General features: G+C 44.8%; 1 protein-coding gene across 1 annotated transcript in view; it reads left to right on the top strand.

Moving 5' to 3' along the window:
• LOC306920644 (USP6 N-terminal-like protein) overlaps positions 1-19,456 on the top strand; it is a gene marked incomplete at its 3' end in the record, with an annotated part of 31,935 nt that overhangs the window by 12,320 nt on the left and 159 nt on the right. Inside the window, exons 10-13 of the mRNA XM_079497453.1 lie at positions 585-684; positions 1,608-1,760; positions 3,385-4,096; positions 19,226-19,384. Of these exons, the coding sequence (XP_079353579.1) occupies positions 585-684; positions 1,608-1,760; positions 3,385-4,096; positions 19,226-19,384 (1,124 nt within the window). The remainder of the gene's footprint in view (positions 1-584; positions 685-1,607; positions 1,761-3,384; positions 4,097-19,225; positions 19,385-19,456) is intronic.

The following is a 19,456-nucleotide window of genomic DNA, read 5'->3' on the forward strand; positions in this document are numbered from 1 at the left end:
CCAGTGTTTGCTGTGCATTCACCGCAACAACAACTGCATCGGAGCTCAAAGCGATGGATCGAAACAATCGACACATTTAAAAAAACAAAACAGGATATTCTTTCGTATGATTGAAACAGAAACAGAAACATAATAACAGTGCCCGGTGATATTTGATCTACATTAACAGTTTTTTAGGCTAAACTACTATTAGGCCTTCGCTGTGTGTGCGTGCCCATGCACAATCCTGTGGTGCCACTGGTCTGGCAGGGGCAAGGCTGTTGTCAGCACTTCCCCGTCCCCCGGATGGGCCCGTGGGTTCCTGTGGTCTGGGGAGACGCAACCAGACAAACCCCCTGACTCCAAGCGTATACATGCAGCATGCAGGAAGCACAAGACCAGGGGATGGGAGACGCGAAACCGCTGGCATTGACAAGTCCGAATGAGACTACCGGTAGCCAGAAATGGAGTCGAGGGTTGAGGCCGTAAGAATGTTTTTGTTGTAACTTGTATCCTTGTGTGCGTGTGCGTGTGCGTGTGCGTGTGCGTGTGCGTGTGTGTGTGTGCGTGTGTGTGTGTGTGTGCGTGTGTGCGTGTCGTTGTAGACCCCATTCACCCTGACCCTTCGTCTGTGGGATATCTTTATTCTGGAGGGAGACAGGCTCCTCACCGCGATGGCCTACACGACCCTCAAAATACACAAGAGTAAGGAGAAAAAAACAATGTATGGGCGCACACAAGACATGTTGCCTTGCATTGTGGGTCAGTCAGCGACACATGAGATAAAACACTTCACACTGTTAACGTATACACGTTGTCTTACATGATTGGTCATGTCCATGGCCCTCCCCAGAGCCATAGAGTATAAGACAGAGTTACGACATTGAGGGGGCAGAAGAGCCTTGAATTCATTGGACTGAAGCCAATAGAAGTCTATGTAGAAGAGCATCTATTGGACTGAAGCCAATAGAAGTCTATGTAGAAGAGCCTCCATTCATTGGACTGAAGCCAATAGAAGTCTATGTAGAAGAGCCTCCATTCATTGGACTGAAGCCAATAGAAGTCTATGTAGAAGATCAGCCTCCATTGGACTGAAGCCCCATGAAGTGAACGGAGTTGTCTTTGCTCTGTCTTACTCTATGGCTCTCTGGCCCTCCCCAGGCTGGTTAGGGCGATCTCTGACACTGCACTCCTACTGTCTTGTCAGGGTGCCTGAAACTCCTCACTGCCAGGTGGAAAAAAGCTGACTTGACGTCATGCATATATATCTGTGCTCTTCATAGAGTAGAGTATATAGAGTATAGCAGTGACAAAAGGACAACAATTACAATACACAGAGGATCGGGAACAATGACTTTGGGAGAAAACGAAAAAAATGGGGGAGGGTACAAGCACGTTTTTTTTGCACGTTTTTTTTTTGTTTTACTATTGCTTCAGCTGATCATCATTTTGGTGTGTAGGCCACCATACATAATATTCATATTATATCAGGCTTTGTTTGCTAACAATGTTCTGTGTGTGGGTGTGTGTGTGTGTGCGTGCGTGCGTGCGTGCGTGCGTGCGTGCGTGCGTGCGTGCGTGCGTGCGTGCGTGCGTGCGTGCGTGCGTGCGTGCGTGCGTGCGTGCAGAGCTCCTTCTGAAGATGTCTCTGGAGGAGCTGAGGGAGTTCCTGCAGGAGAGGATCGCTCAGACCTTCCTACACCACGATGATGTCATCATAGAGCATCTGCAGGCCTCCATGACGGAGCTCCGCAAGATGAAGCTAGACATACCGCCTCCAGGTGCTCTAATCTACACCACAGTGGTTCCCAAACCTTTTCATGTCAACGCGACCCCCTAAATTGACACTAATTATCCCGCGGACCCCCATTTGAAAAGACGTGCCATAAGAGAGGATTTTTACGGCTCTAGCAGTGATTTTCAACCAGTTTAATTTCAAGGACCCCTCCAGTTTTACATGCATTTAGGCTACGGGACCCCCCATTAAATGGCATTTCTATCTCTGGGACCACAATTTATATTGTAAAATCAATGTTAATTTAACTCTGAGAGTGTATAAATGGAACCAAATGGACCCGTTAGGGTCCATTTGGTTCCATTTGAATTTGTACATTCTCAGAGTTACAGACCCATAAGGGTCCATTTGGTTCCAAACTATCATTTAGCTGGGGACCCCCTGGAACTCCCTCAGGTACCCCTGGGGGTCCCCGGACCCCACTTTGGGAACCACTGCTCTACACACTATTGTCCTTCATGCCAAATTATGAATTTGTTACTCATTTGGTTGTCAAAGTGCGTGTGTATACGTGTCTGCCCGGGTTTCCCCCTGAATATCTCGAGAACCGTCTGACCGATGGACTTCCGTCATGTTGTGTGTATTCCTGAGGAGTGCACTGCGGAGTGGGAAGTCGGTTGTCCAGAAATCCTTTTATAAATCCACAAATCTCTGTATCTGTCTGACTGTGTCCTTTTTTATGCCCATACTGCATGGAGAATCCTGCTGTCATCATAGTACTAATAACGTCGTAGACTGGCCTCCTAGTACTATGATAATGGGTATTGCACGAGTACAATGGGTACTTTGACAACGGGTATTGCATAACCAAGGGCTGTGCATTCCCAAAGGGCATCACCCTAGTAATTGGGAATGACCAGACATTCAACAAATTAACATTCACCTAGAGCGGCGGTGGCTCAGGGGTAGAGAGTGGCTGGATGGTAACCGCAAGGTTGCCAGTTCGAACCCGGGCTCCCCCAGAGTTAGTGCCGAAGTGTCCTTGAGCAAGACACTGAACCCCTAATTGCTCCTGATGTGCTGGTTGGTGGCTTGCATGGTTTCCGCTGCCATCGGTGTATGAATGTGTGTGTGAATGGGTGAATGTAATGCACAATCTATGTAAAGCGCCTTGAATAAAGGCGCTATATAAATGCACCATTTACCATGTAGGCTACCATTTACAGAGAAATTTACCATTTTAGAGAAACGGTTGGATGGCACTTACACCCACCTTCTAATGAGAGCGCAAAATCTGTCATGGAAGAGCCACCCATAGTCTAATCTAATATACGGCAACCTTCCTCGTGTTTCTTCACTAGTCTGATCCAGAAGAACACAGTTTGCCGGCCACTGCTACAGAGCTGACAATGAGGTTATATCTTCCCTTCTTCTCTGGAATCCTGCCTCAAAGCAGACCAGAGGTAGAAAACTGTCGTTCCCTGATGTCATCGCTATAGGGACACAGGCATCAGTAAGCAGGAACTGGGGATGGCAATGAAGGACCGGAAAGTCTGGAGTGTTATTATGAAATCCACGATCTCGACCGCGGTCGAAAAATGATGATGATGATGACCATTTACAACAGCGTGATACACTCTTAACAAAAAGCTATCTTGTTATTTCTGTAGGGAAACCGGAGGAGCTGCCTCGGAAGCCTCTGGGCCAAGAGCTGCCGCTGTTGCTGAGTACGGACCACCCCTCGAGGGGGAAGCCTGCCTCAGCCAGCACCTGTTGGCCTGGAGCTGGCCTGAGTCTCCACATCATCTCCCACCAGCCCGACACCATCTCTCCGGACCAGAGCCCCTCCAAGAACCCCGGCGACCTGGACGCCACCAATGACGAAGAGGAGGAGGCGCCGCTGCCGTCCCCAGACCCCATCATCATCCACAGTCGGACTACCTTCACCCCCCACGGCTCTCCGCTTACAGGGCCTCCCCCGTACCAACCTCCGGGGAGTGATGAAGTTGTGAAGGATGGTCGTTTACCACCTTCCCTCGTGGTGGAGCGCTCGACCGACGCTCTGCCTGACCCTCATGGCGTGACTATCGCAGGTCACCCTCCTCCTCCACCACCACAGGACACGGCGTTGCTTTCGGAAGAGCCCACGAACGACCCGACGATTACCACCACCAGCCCCGACCGGTCCTCACCATGCAGGCTCACGAGGACTCGGTCGTCGTCGTCTGGGCACAACATTGACTCACTGCCCTCCAGCCTGTCCCAGACGGAGAGCCTGTCGGCGGCGGAGAGGGCGGAGGACGTATACCTGGCCCAGTTGCTGGAGCAGGCGGCCACGCTGCCTTGGAACGAGGACACCAGCGAAGGATGCGAGGAGATGCAGTAGGAGTCAGGACCCCAGCGGAGGATGCGAGGAGATGCAGTAGGACTCGTCCACTCGCTCACTCACACTCGGTCACTCCAGCATGGCGGTGTTACGGTGAAATTGGTGACCTGCTGAAATATGTGACATAATGTCAAGTGTCCGAGCGGTATTCAGGCAACATATTTAAAGACCTCCATTGTAAGGTGTGTGAAGTCCACATAGGTCGCATATTTTGGCAGGTCACCAATGTCACCATAACACGGAGTGATCGAGTGTGAGTGAGCGAGTGTCCAAGATTTTGGGTATTGGAATTTGGCTAAAGACTCCCCGCATTCAGCTGCTGCCATTTGGACAGATTAAAGGGCCACTTCACCCCTTTTGCAACCAAATCTTATTTTAATTATGTTTGGGAGACAAGAAACACTTACCTGGGGCTTTTATGTGGGTAATTTGTGTTTAGATATTTTAGTATTTTCAAAGTGTCTGTGATGTCATGGACACTGGTCTGGATTACTACAATGACCATGATGCTTTGCTGCACTAACCCCACCTTGTGGAGAGGGAGAGGGCTGTCTTACTGAGATGTAGTCCAGGAAGGAAGTGAGACCAGTGTCCATGACATCACAAACACTTTGAAATACTAAAATATCTATTCTAAAAACACGTATTACACTCCAGGAAAGTGTTTCTTGTCTCCCAAACATCATTAAAATAAGATATGGTTGCAAAGGCAATGAAGGCAATGCTCCTCAACGTGGGGGTTGGGACGAGGGCCATGAGAAACATGCGACATGCTCACGGACTAAAGAACAACTGGAATGACCACTGTCCTTTTGAAGGGACTCTTGGAAAAGAGTAGTTGCCTGCCACACAAGAACAGGACAGCAACAACTTTATAGTGGAAAGAACTTTTTGTAGCTTTTTTTAATTATCATTTTTTAAGTTTTGTCAAAGAACAGCTATGTTTGCTTCATCAGCCTTTGTAAAAAATGTTTGCTAATATAGTCATAGTTTTATTTTTTCAGGTTGTAGGATGCCTTATTTGGATCTGCTTCGGTTCTTTTGTTGAACATATGGCACAGCAATGGATAATTATAATGTCGGTCAAATAAAAAGGAAGTATTCAGATAGAATACAGTATAGGACATAACATAGAACTGTTAACTGGTGTTCGTGTTACCTCAGTGAGCTGGCTCACTGTCATTATGATTGTAAACTGAAAACATATTCTCAAAAGGTGCAAAGATCTTTATAGGAAAGACTTGAAGTCATTTTTGACAGTTGTCTCTTGAGGTCAATAATTTATTGATAACTTGCTCATTGATCAAGTCAATAAAGGAAAGCAAGACTACATTAGAACCCTTTCTCTAATGTTCAATTGGAACATTTGCTACAGTATTTCCGTTGAGACCTCGTGGAATGGTGAATGTTATTACAATTAAAGTTACAATTAAAATAGGCTTTGTTGATCTTACAAAATGTCTCTTATGATGAGACTTTTGTTGTAAATGTATTTGGTTGCTGATAACATTGTAATATATTTAAAACTATATTGTACTGTACTCTGTAGGCCAGGGGTGGGCAACTTTGACGATGGCGAGGGCCAATATATTTCCACACTCACACCAGAGGGCCACAGTGCATATTACCGTTGTAGTAAAAATAGCCGATCTACAAGCTCAAAACGCGTCGCAATGCGGCGCGTTTTGAGCTTGTAGATCAGCTATTTTTTGCTATATTTGAATTGAAAACCTGAATATTTCTTTGCTATTTTTTAATTGGAATCCTGAAAAGTAACCTTTTTATTGAATTTCAAATGCATTTAGTTATAGTTTTGTTAACTTTATGAACTGTTAACATAACTTCATTGGACACAAAAAGACAATAACATTTTAATACTAGTAATTTAATACTAGTTGTGAAGTAATCAAAGCGGGTTTGGAATTGCAACAGCTGAAATCAATACTATATCAGTATTCTGATATTAACATGCGGGCCGCAATTAAGTGAAGGTGGGGGGCCGCATGTGGCCCCCGGGCCACCAGTTGCCCACCCCTGCTGTAGGCATTAGCCTTGTTAGTACACTACAGTATTCCCAGGATTGTCCTCTTCTGAATCCAGCCTATAGCAGCAGTATGGCAGCTCCATGATTAGCAATATAGTCAATGACTGACATCTAGTGGTCAGTTTGAAGTTAGGCATGTTTTTATTTCGTTACATAAGAGAAATAGACGAATTCGTGTAGAATGGGGCCTGTTAGAATTCAACTAAATTTAAGTAATTGGTTTGAATTTTCAATGTTTTACGGTATACCAGACCACTGCTTTTTTTTTGGATATATGGTATAATGTTATTTTCAATCCAGTTTAGTTGGCATCTCATACTGCATATACTGCAATGAAACAGGATCTAAACATGTATTTAATTAAAAGTTACTCATTGATACCCAACAATGGATCCGAGTTGCGTGATTCTTGTTTCCATTCACTTCCCACTTGTTGATAGAACATTAGAACAGTCAAACTACACCATCCACGCACGCATTCAGGCATGCACACAATTCAATTCAATTCAATTCAAAGGAGCTTTATTGGCATGAGAAAACATACGTTTACATTGCCAAAGCATGCGTCAAAATATAATAAAAACAGTAGAACATGGGGAAAGTATATACAGTTGGAGGGGGTACAGCATTTTGCAAACAGTTATGTCACATTGTGTCTAATCGCAGAATTTTGTTTTGCAGCTTTTTTGTTTCTGCCCATGTATCCAGTTATTATGTCTCTCCCTTTTATGCCCATATATGGAGATTTCTGTATCTGTCTCTCTGTGTCCCTTTATTCCTATATATGGACTCAGGCATGCCCAAATATGAAGTGTTGTGATGTCAGAACAGGCCAGCTCCATATATGGAGATGTAGGGGGTGATCAGGTCCAGAGCCCGGGCAGAGGCCTTTTGTGGCGGTTCCGGACAACCGTGGGTCCGACCGACTCAACACCGGTCGTTACACACTCCCTGTGTGAGTGTGGAACGCGTGTGTCGAATTTGAAGTCGGTGGGGCGAACGGTTCTCGAGGATTACAGACATACGTACAGACGTACAGAGACATGGTATGGTGCATTTATACTGTAGATCTAGAAGATATGGTAAGTATCAGAGGTCAATATTGTTTGTAGACTTGTTGGGCAAAACTCGATGGAGTTTTGCCCAACAAGATAGAATTGGGTCAGAAAAGAAACTCTCAAAGTGGGGTCCTCGGGGTTCCTTGATGGTCTTCCACATCCAACAGGTCTGAGAGTTTTATGGGGGTGCTTGAAATTATATATATATATATACAGTATATGAGTATTATCTTCAACAGTAACCCTAACCTTTTCTTTTGCAGAACTCATTCAGGATGTTACTGTGAATACAGAACCTAATTATGCCCTGGAGGGATCCAGCTGGTTCACTCTGCATTATAGCACAGTTAGCCTGGGCACCATTCCATTTCGGGGTTTATGAACCGGTCGGGAGCGGATGACATCGCTACGTCATGTTGTAGTATTGTTTTGTAGTCATCAATCTTCCGGTACTTCCTTTTCCCTCAAACCGATTTTTCTCAATAAAAGCTACAGGCTGGCCCAGGCGGTGGCGTAACCGTCTGGGCACCCGACTGGTAATCCAGTCGCAGCCCGACACACGGCCTTTACTGCATGTCTTCCCCCATCTCTCTCCCGTTTCCTGTCAGCCTACTGTCTGTCCCTTCAAAAAAACCAATAAAAGGCGTAAGCCGCAAAAAAAAAGCTACAGGCTACGAGAGCTTTTATTGTTATTCTTCCGGTTTGAGGGAAAAGGAAGTTCCGTTTGTTTGTTTGTTCCTGCCTGATGACTACAAAACAATACTACAACATGACGTAGCGATATCATCCGCTCCAGACCGGTTCACACAGCACTTTTGGAACAGAGACCAGGCTTTCCTCCGAGGTGGAAAGCCTGGTGAGGCGAGGTTATAGCACAGTGCAAGGAGTGCCTGAGCAGTGGACCTGGTGCTTCAACAGAAAGGAGATAAAGGACAGCTCCCACACCTCAGTCAAGCAAAAGAGTCTTGTGGTCAGTCAGCCAAACCGCAACGACACAAGACAGTATACAGTTTGAACCTGAGGAAGTTGGAACCCCCATAGCAATGTTACGACTTACAAGAACGTCACGTGCACTCTGTGTAAGACTTCACACAAATTGACCATAATACATGACGGCTATTTTGATCTGACCTCACACTCCACCCACAAGTATAAAGAAAGAGCAAAATAGCCTGATTTTCTCTATCTGCACACCTGCACATCTGACTTTACGCATCTCATTTAATAATTTGTCGGTTTCATGGCAACTTTCTGAAATAATAGTTCTCTGGTGTCTTTATGATGTGAATATTTTTGTCACATTTTGTGAATTCATAATCTCATAATGGCCCCTCCCACGGTCCCACCGAACCATCATAATGAGTCAAAATAAAACTAATCTGTGTGGTACTGTAGATTTCATTATGACTGTTTTATTCCTCCCATTTGGGACAACATATATATATAGTAGGGGTGCACGATTATGAAATTATGACCGATATCCGATCTCCGATCATTTGCAGGGTCATTATCTGCCGACACCGATTCTGACCGATTCCGATATTATACAGAGGACCACAATGGAAACAAGCCTAGGCCCTATAGGGGTTTGGCCCAAATTTAAGCCTGTTAATAAAGTATTCAATCAATCAATAATGGCATAATACTCTTTTCCAAGTGTCTGTTATCACTACTGAATGAGATGAGTACACAAATTAAATGTAGAATTGTTTTGAATTTATTTATTTTTTGCTGGTGAAAACCGATTAAACAATCTGTATTATTTTGAGACCGATCCGATACCGATATTCTTTATTCAGATGGATCCCCATTAGCTGCCACCGAAGTAGCAGCTACTCTTCCTGGGGTCCATGACAAACAATACATATAACACAAGAAATAACACTGCACAATAAAAACAGGTGCAATCTTGAAAAAAATACATTCATAATACAAAATACAAATGCATTTAAGACATTCAAAATACAGAGAAAATAAAAACATTAAACAAGACATCCCCTTAGATGATGTCAGTTAATTAAAATTAAAATTGATCAGGTGTCTCTTAAGGAGCCTCTTAAAACTAGCCTTACTGGGTGCTTCCGTGATTATAGTTGGTAACGTGTTCCATACTGAAATAGCCCTGAACATTACAGATCTGCAAACCGCATTTGTTCTGGGTTTTTCTTTGACCATGTGGCCACTAGTAGCCTGCCTGGTAGCATGACTATGACGATCTCTCACATACTGTATTTGTGAATACAGACAAACTGGTTGTTTACTATGACAAACATTCCTAAAGAAACTCACTAAATTGCATGCCAACCTCTCCTCTACTCTGAGCCATGAGAGACTGGCATGCAAACTTTCTGTACTCTGCCTCACACCCACTGGACAGTGCAGTGCAAGCCTGGCAGCTTTAGTCTGAGCTATTTGAAGCTTGGACAGATGTTTTTTGTCTGCACCCGACCAAATTGTAGAGCAATAACCAAGGTGAGATAGTACCAGTGCCTGTGTCACTAGCACTCTAGAGGCTGGGGTCAAAAACGAGGAACACCTTTTGATGCATGCTATTCCTCTGCCCATTTTCTTAACAATATTTTCAATATGTTTCTCCCATGTTAGCTGTCCATCGAGTGTGACACCCAGCAAAACTGCCTCTTGAACCTGTTCAATATTTGAGTCCTTAAGTGATAGGCACAGCTGACTAACGTCTTTAGTAGCATTTCTAGCAGTGAACACTATACTTTTAGTTTTGGCTACATTCAGAACAAGTCTGTTCTCAGATATCCAGTCAAGTAATAGTTTCAGTTCTGATTGAAGTGTGTTTTTTAAGTAAACTGTTTGATGCATAATAAACAGTCGAATCATCTGCAAATAAAGTACAACGACTCTTATCAAAAACAAAAGGCATGTAATTTGTAAATATTGTGTAAATGTTATGGCATTTTTATGGCCGATATGGCCGATTCCGATTATGCTACCGATTAATAGTGCATCCCTAATATTTAGTGTCATATAACTCCATGAGTTATGTCACACAATTGGTATTGCTGGATTCAGTAGAACCACACCTTTCATACAAACCCTCATATTGATATGACAATCCAGTCAGAGTAAAAAAATAATAATACATTCTGCCTATTGTAGGTATGTGTTCAAATGACTATATCTCATATTTTCATTCAGATATTCACGTTCAGTTTTTTCTAGGATGTAGATGTAGAGGCATATGTCCTGTTTATAAAGCTCTCAGAGCTTCCATTGTGAATATACAGTAGCCTACATGAGTTTATATGTCTCAACCCCCAGACGGACAGTTAGTTTGGGGTGTATAACTTTATATATCAATTTTATATATCATTGATATATAAAGTTATACACCAAATATTTTACTGCAAAAGTAGTGAAATTGATATAATATCAATTGCATTCCCACCTGCAGCGATTGGAAGCGAAGCGAAACCCCCGTTTTTTTGGCGGAGTAGAATGCGGTTCTTTGATGCGCATTGGGATTCGAATGAGGCCGAGGCTTCACACTTGCCAAACGAAGCACACTTTCCGACAAAGCGTTTTAATCGTAGTAAAGCTTTCTGGTGTGAAGGCGATATATATGTTCATGCTATTTGGTAAATGCAAGATAAACACACAGGTACATATTTTTGGGGGCAGCGGTGGCCTAAGGGTTAGAGGAGCGCCCTTGTTGCCGAAAGGCTGCCGGTTCGATTCCCCGGACGGGCAGGAAAAATCTGGGTGGGGAAGTGATTGTCATCACTCACCCAACACCGCTGAAGTGCCCTTGAGCAAGGCACTGAACCCCCAACAAAAGGTTTTAATGTGTGTGCGTGTGTGTGTGTGTGTGTCTGTCTGTCTTTATGTGCAGGGCGTTGCTGAAAATGAGCACCTGTGCTCAGCTACTTCCCTGGGTAAATAAAGAATAATAAAAATAAAAAAATCAGATAGATGGGGTTGCTAGAGAACGGGTGCACGGAAACTAATTTGTGCCCGTCAAGTGTAAAAGCCTTTATTTGTATGGAATGGCAAAGATCATTACAAATGGACCAACGCGTTTCGGCTACAAGCCTTCGCCAGGGTCCCATGATCTTAAATGTGTTTGAATAATTTTATATAAAGTGTCAGGATGATTTGTGGTACTGTATGTGATACCTACCTGCAGCACGTACGTCGTATGGTATGTGTGAGTCAACTCAACGGTATGTGACCACAGTGGAAAAGATGAAAACATGGCATGTCATCTGTCGAGAAGGACCACCATGTCAAAAGGAGGACGGAACTGGACAAGGAAATCTAATGTTCTAATGTTGAGAGAAAGTGTTTAAAAAAGTGTCCAATAATAACAATAACAACTAATGTTATAATAATAGTCTGGCTTATTAGCCAGGCTAACACAACTACGCTTGGTGAACGCAGCTAAAGCAGCTGCTGCCGTACAACCTGGACCTCGCAACGGCACTATCCATAGTGTAGCCTACGCACTTGTCAAACATCCTCCATAGTCTATGGAGGATGTTTGTGCGCGAGTGAGTGAGTGAGTGAGTGTGTGTGTGTGTGTGTGTGTGTGTGTGTGGGCGCATACTATTTACCCAGGGTGTGCGTGTGTCTATACGATGGCCAGTCAGCCACACACACACCACCTCTCATCGCCACAAAACGGATGCCAAGTTCTTTCCGCGCATTATTTTTTTCCCAGTCCCCACCACGGATTCAAAGTCACCAGTGACTGTGTGTGTGTGTGTGTGTGTGTGTGTGTGTGTGTGTGTGTGTAATGAATAACCCAACACTCATAAAGCATAACTCATGGAGACCCTCGATCCTCAGGCTCACCATCAGACCTCCTCCTAACCTCTGATCAGGGTAACGCCAGGGCTCCACCGGACGCGTTGCGTCTCCGTCGCGTCGCGTCAAAAAACGCACCGGTTCAATTTTAATGCACGCGTCGCGTCTCCGTCAACGCGGGCTGTGTAGCCACCCTTCATTGATTAAAAAGGGAACATTCCCTGACGGTGACGGAGACGCGACGCTGACGCGCCCGGTGGAGCCCGGCCGTAGGCATCTTTGCGTCAAACTATTGTGACACTGCATTCCTAGTAAATCATGCCATGCCCTTCATTAAACACGCTCTCAGGTAATTATATTGTTCCGGCATCATGCATACTTTCTTGGTGACAAACAAAACAAAACAAAAAAGCTAGTTTAGCTTGTATAACTTGTCTCCTCCTGTGTCCTCAAATAACACTGTCCTCTGAGAAGCCATCAATCTATATATGCCTACTGTAATCACCTAATGTGTAGCTCTCGAGTATGCTATATACCCATTCTATAGGCCTACCCACCTAAAGTGGCCCTTTTTCTCCTGCAACTGTACTGATATTAAAGACCCGATTATTGAAATCCCAAACATGGAATATATGTGGCATATATATGCATGGCCCACAGGCTCGCTGGGTAACTAGGCTTTTGACACCGTGAACCACTCCATACTGGTTAACAAGCTAAAAGCAATTGGTTTCGATAGCACATCAGTGAGCTGGATGCAATCCTACCTGGAGGGGAGAGAACAGATGGTGGAAGTGAACGGAACACTGTCCCCCCCCCTCCCAGTGAGCTGTGGCGTTCCACAAGGAAGCATACTAGGGCCTCTACTGTTCCTAATATATGTAAACGACATGACTTCAGCCTGTGACTGCAACTTGTTCCTGTTCACAGATGACTCAGCACTGCTGGTCTCGGACAGGGACAAACTGCAGGTTGAAAATGCCCTCAGCTCTGAACTCGGTAGAATCTGCACCTGGCTCGCTGATAACAAACTATCTTTACACCTGGGAAAAACTGAATCCATTCTCTTTGGCTCTATTAGTAATCTCAGCAAGGCAAATGGCTTCTTGGTTAGAGTGGGTGACAATGTTATCACACGTAAAGATGAAATTACCTACCTAGGTTCCATCCTGGAGGCTAATCTTTCCGGTGATAAAATGGCCACCAACGTAATCAAAAAAGTCAACCATAGAACAAGATTCCTCTACAGGATCTCCTCACTGGTCAACAAAAACACCTTGAAGACCTTAACAGGAGCCCTTGTACAGGGTTTCTTTGACTATGCATGCACCTCCTGGTACCACAGCACCTCAAAGGCCCTTAAAACCAGGCTCCAGACTTCCCAAAACAAACTGGTCAGGCTCCTACTTGATCTAGCCCCCCGAACCCACCTCACCCCTGCCCACTTCGACAGGCTGGAATGGCTTAGGGTCGACGACAGAGTACAGCAACTTGCAATGGGTCTGGTCCACAAGATTCGATACACCACCAAGATACCCATGTACCTGTCTAGATACTTCCTTAATGTTAACGAAGTCCACACCCACAACACCAGAGGGAGTGCAACGAACCATGTACAACCCAGATTCGGCACAAACAAGGGACTAAATTCTTTTCGCTCCTATGCCACCAAAATGTGGAACGCCCTACCAACTGTCATTAAGACATGCGAATCCCTTGACTCCTTCAAAACCGCTCTCAAAGGGCACCTACGGATGGCTGCAATTCGAAACTGGCCCCCGTAAAATCTGAATCCCCCCCCCCCGCCCCCCCCCTTCTTTCCCCTCACTGTATATATTTCTTTTCCCTTTTTACCTCCTTTTTGAAGAATTCCTGTTCTGTCTATAGAAGTGTCTATTTGTACGTCTCTAAATGTTTTGATGATTTGAACATGGTGGACCCTGTTGGAAACAAGTGTAATGCTTAATTGGGTCGTCCACTCACAGTTAACAGCCTTTGTATTGAGTTTGTGCTTGAAATGTACTGTAATTCTGCAAACTGTTAATAAATTCTTCAATCAATCAATCAATCAAACTATCAATGTTGATTTTGTTGACTAAAACTAAGACGAAAAATGTTCGTCGACGAAAACTAAATGGAAACTAAATTAAAACTGAGCTATGATGGCTAAAAGTAAGAGACTACATATACTGACAATTTCATCAACAAATAAAAACTAGACTATAATGTTAGGAAGTCATTTTACACTTGGTTTCATGTCATTAGTCATTACGTCATTATGACGGCATCAATTGGCCCGACAAAATACATTTCAGTCGACTAAATCAACTGTAGATTTAGTCGACTAAAATCGTATGATATTTAGTCGACAAAAACTAGACTAACACTAATACATTCCAGGTGACTAAAATGTGACTATAACACAAAACATGGAATGGATGCACCTGGGACGTATCTTCAGTGATGTATCCCAAGGTCATCAGGGTCTCGGGTCTCTCGAACATCATACCCCTCACTCAGGTGACCCAGCCGGGGTCAAGTCCCGACTTACGTCCCAGTAGCTACCCTCGATCAGTCCCATTAGGGAAAGACCAAGGCCACACAATCCGTTGGAACTACTCCAGAACTACTCTGCCAGGGCTGGGAGGTACGCTTCTGGTGCATGGAAGGACTAGCTATAGGCTCTGTGGGTTGACTCCTGTCCGGGCCTCTCCTACGTCTCACCAGGTCCACTCCTGCTACTTCCCTGGGTAAATAAAGAATAATAAAAATAAAAAAATCAGATAGATGGGGTTGCTAGAGAACGGGTGCACGGAAACTAATTTGTGCCCGTCAAGTGTAAAAGCCTTTATTTGTATGGAATGGCAAAATGTGTTTGAATAATTTTATATAAAGTGTCAGGATGATTTGTGGTACTGTATGTGATACCTACCTGCAGCACGTACGTCGTATGGTATGTGTGAGTCAACTCAACGGTATGTGACCACAGTGGAAAAGATGAAAACATGGCATGTCATCTGTCGAGAAGGACCACCATGTCAAAAGGAGGACGGAACTGGACAAGGAAATCTAATGTTCTAATGTTGAGAGAAAGTGTTTCAAAAAGTGTCCAATAATAACAATAACAACTAATGTTATAATAATAGTCTGGCTTATTAGCCAGGCTAACACAACTACGCTTGGTGAACGCAGCTAAAGCAGCTGCTGCCGTACAACCTGGACCTCGCAACGGCTTATCCATAGTGTAGCCTACGCACTTGTCAAACATCCTCCATAGTCTATGGAGGATGTTTGTGCGCGAGTGAGTGAGTGAGTGAGTGAGTGTGTGTGTGTGTGTGTGTGTGGGCGCATACTATTTACCCAGGGTGTGCGTGTGTCTATACGATGGCCAGTCAGCCACACACACACCACCTCTCATCGCCACAAAACGGATGCCAAGTTCTTTCCGCGCATTATTTTTTTCCCAGTCCCACCACGGATTCAAAGTCACCAGTGACTGTGTGTGTGTGTGTGTGTGTGTGTGTGTGTGTGTGTGTGTGTGTGTGTGTGTGTGTGTGTAATGAATAACCCAACACTCATAAAGCATAACTCATGGAGACCCTCGATCCTCAGGCTCACCATCAGACCTCCTCCTAACCTCTGATCAGGGTTAGGCATCTTTGCGTCAAACTATTGTGACACTGCATTCCTATAAAGTAAATCATGCCATGCCCTTCATTAAACACGCTCTCAGGTAATTATATTGTTCCGGCATCATGCATACTTTCTTACGGTGACAAACAAAACAAAACAAAAAAACCCCAACAAAAGGTTTTAATGTGTGTGCGTGTGTGTGTGTGTGTGTGTGTGTGTGTCTGTCTGTCTTTATGTGCAGGGCGTTGCTGAAAATGAGCACCTGTGCTCAGCTACTTCCCTGGGTAAATAAAGACCTCCTCCTAACCTCTGATCAGGGTTAGGCATCTTTGCGTCAAACTATTGTGACACTGCATTCCTAGTAAATCATGCCATGCCCTTCATTAAACACGCTCTCAGGTAATTATATTGTTCCGGCATCGTGACAAACAAAACAAAACAAGCACACTTTCCGACAAAGCGTTTTAATCGCAGTAAAGCTTTCTGGTGTGAAGGCGATATATATGTTCATGCTATTTGGTAAATGCAGGATAAACACACAGGTACATATTTTTGGGGGCAGCGGTGGCCTAAGGGTTAGAGGAGCGCCCTTGTTGCCGAAAGGCTGCCGGTTCGATTCCCCGGACGGGCAGGAAAAATCTGGGTGGGGAAGTGATTGTCATCACTCACCCAACACCGCTGAAGTGCCCTTGAGCAAGGCACTGAACCCCCAACAAAAGGTTTTAATGTGTGTGCGTGTGTGTGTGTGTGTGTGTCTGTCTGTCTTTATGTGCAGGGCGTTGCTGAAAATGAGCACCTGTGCTCAGCTACTTCCCTGGGTTAATAAAGAATAATAAAAATAAAAAAATCAGATAGATGGGGTTGCTAGAGAACGGGTGCACGGAAACTAATTTGTGCCCGTCAAGTGTAAAAGCCTTTATTTGTATGGAATGGCAAAGATCATTACAAATGGACCAACGCGTTTCGGCTACAAGCCTTCGCCAGGGTCCCATGATCTTAAATGTGTTTGAATAATTGGTATAGCATACTCGAGAGCTACACATTAGGTGATTACAGTAGGCATATATAGATTGATGGCTTCTCAGAGGACAGTGTTATTTGAGGACACAGGAGGAGACAAGTTATACAAACTAAACTAGCTTTTGTTTCACCGGTGAGTGAGTGAGTGAGTGAGTGAGTGTGTGTGTGTGTGTGTGTGTGTGTGTGTGTGGGCGCATACTATTTACCCAGGGTGTGCGTGTGTCTATACGATGGCCAGTCAGCCACACACACACCACCTCTCATCGCCACAAAACGGATGCCAAGTTCTTTCCGCGCATTATTTTTTTCCCAGTCCCACCACGGATTCAAAGTCACCAGTGACTGTGTGTGTGTGTGTGTGTGTGTGTGTGTGTGTGTGTGTGTAATGAATAACCCAACACTCATAAAGCATAACTCATGGAGACCCTCGATCCTCAGGCTCACCATCAGACCTCCTCCTAACCTCTGATCAGGGTTAGGCATCTTTGCGTCAAACTATTGTGACACTGCATTCCTATAAAGTAAATCATGCCATGCCCTTCATTAAACACGCTCTCAGGTAATTATATTGTTCCGGCATCATGCATACTGTAGCGGCCGGCTACGGCTTGAGCCAATGGGATACGGTGACAAACAAAACAAAACAAAAAAGCTAGTTTAGCTTGTATAACTTGTCTCCTCCTGTGTCACTGTCCTCTGAGAAGCCATCAATCTATATATGCCTACTGTAATCACCTAATGTGTAGCTCTCGAGTATGCTATACGCACCCATTCACCTAAGTGGCCCTTTTTCTCCTGCAACTGTACTGATATTAAAGACCCGATTATTGAAATCCCAAACATGGAATATATGTGGCATATGCATGGCCCACAGGCTCACTGGGTAACTATCAATGTTGATTTTGTTGACTAAAACTAAGACGAAAGATGTTCGTCGACGAAAACTAAATGGAAACTAAATTAAAACTGAGCTATGATGGCTAAAAGTAAGAGACTACATATACTGACAATTTCATCAACAAATAAAAACTAGACTATAATGTTAGGAAGTCATTTTACACTTGGTTTCATGTCATTAGTCATTACGTCATTATGACGGCATCAATTGGCCCGACAAAATACATTTCAGTCGACTAAATCAACTGTAGATTTAGTCGACTAAAATCGTATGATATTTAGTCGACAAAAACTAGACTAACACTAATACATTCCAGGTGACTAAAATGTGACTATAACAAAAAACATGGAATGGATGCACCTGGGACGTATCTTCAGTGATGTATCCCAAGGTCATCAGGGTCTCGGGTCTCTCGAACATCATACCCCTCACTCAGGTGACCCAGCCGGGGTCAAGTCCCGACTTACGTCCCAGTAGCTACCCTCGATCAGTCCCATTAGCGAAAGACCAAGGCCACACAATCCGTTGGAACTACTCCAGAACTACTCTGCCAGGGCTGGGAGGTACGCTTCTGGTGCATGGAAGGACTAGCTAGGCTCTGTGGGTTGACTCCTGTCCGGGCCCCTCCTACGTCTCACCAGGTCCACTCCTGCTCTCACCAGGCCCAGGACCTGTGCGTTGTACCAGACTCCCAGCACCAGGCACTTCGTTCAGGAGTGGTGAATTATAATGGCCCTCCTAAAGGCCTCACCAAGGGCTTTTGGGCTTCCTCCTCACGGAGGACACATGCAGGCTGGGGCGCTAACCCATACTGCTCACCCGGGTGCCGTCTACATTCCGGCTGTCACCCGTCTCTCCGGTGGTCACCAGACTATACCTGGTTGTCACATAGTCTATTCCTATGAGTCACTATAAATAGAATAACTATAACAAAAAACAGCGCATGGATGAACCTGGGACCGTGGGACGTATCCTCAGTGATGTATCCCAAGGTCATCAGGGTTTCGGGTCTCTCGAACATCATACCCCTCACTCAGGTGAGTCCCGACTTACGTCCCAGTAGCTACCCTCAATCAGTCCCATTTGGAAAAACGTTGTGCCAATAACATTTTCCTGGGAGCAGAGAAACAGTGTGCGGACATCCCTTCCTTTTCATTGTATGTATATTTTTGACCAGCACCTGTATAATTTCTGGAGATGTGCGTACATATGAATACAATATGAAACATGACAATATGACAGAATGCACTGTTTCCAACCCGGAAGAATGCCTCATGCGCTGCAGGGTGAGCAACTCAATGCAAGTGGATGGGAGGAGAAATCCGGTGACTCATCGGTAGCACAGAACTACCCAGTCTCCACAACATCTACACCACTCGTTGTATGAAAAAAGCCCACAACATCATCAAAGACACCAGCCATCCCGCAAATTCCCTGTTCAAACAACTCCCTTCCAAAAAACGCTACCAGAGCATCAAATCTCGCACCACCCGTCTCAGTAACAGTTTCTTCCCCCAGGCAGTCAGGCTGCTGAACAGCTGACCTTGAACTGTATTGCACTGTATTGTCACTTCACTTGCACTTTTTTTGTGTTTTTGTCTTTTTGTCTTTTTCTATGTCCTGTGTATGTAAGACTGATGTAATACTAATTTTCATTGTATTTATACTCTGTATCTTGTGGGGTGTCGCATGACAGCGGGCCGTCAGAGCGCCACCCCAACGACAGTCAGTGGAGCATCAGAGGCGGAGCACAGCCCAGAAGACAGCGACCCGTCCTGGGTCACGTGATTGACCACCAGTATCTACCCATCTTCCTCCTCAATCAGAGCAATTACGCAACAGCCGCGCTGCGCGCGTAACGTTTGAAAGGGAGGGCACAGACGAGCGCTCCGCCTCATTCTCCACTGACTCACGGAGGGAGCACTGA

This window comes from Electrona antarctica (assembly GCF_951216825.1).
Source record: "Electrona antarctica genome assembly, chromosome: 3".
Taxonomy (NCBI): domain Eukaryota; kingdom Metazoa; phylum Chordata; class Actinopteri; order Myctophiformes; family Myctophidae; genus Electrona; species Electrona antarctica.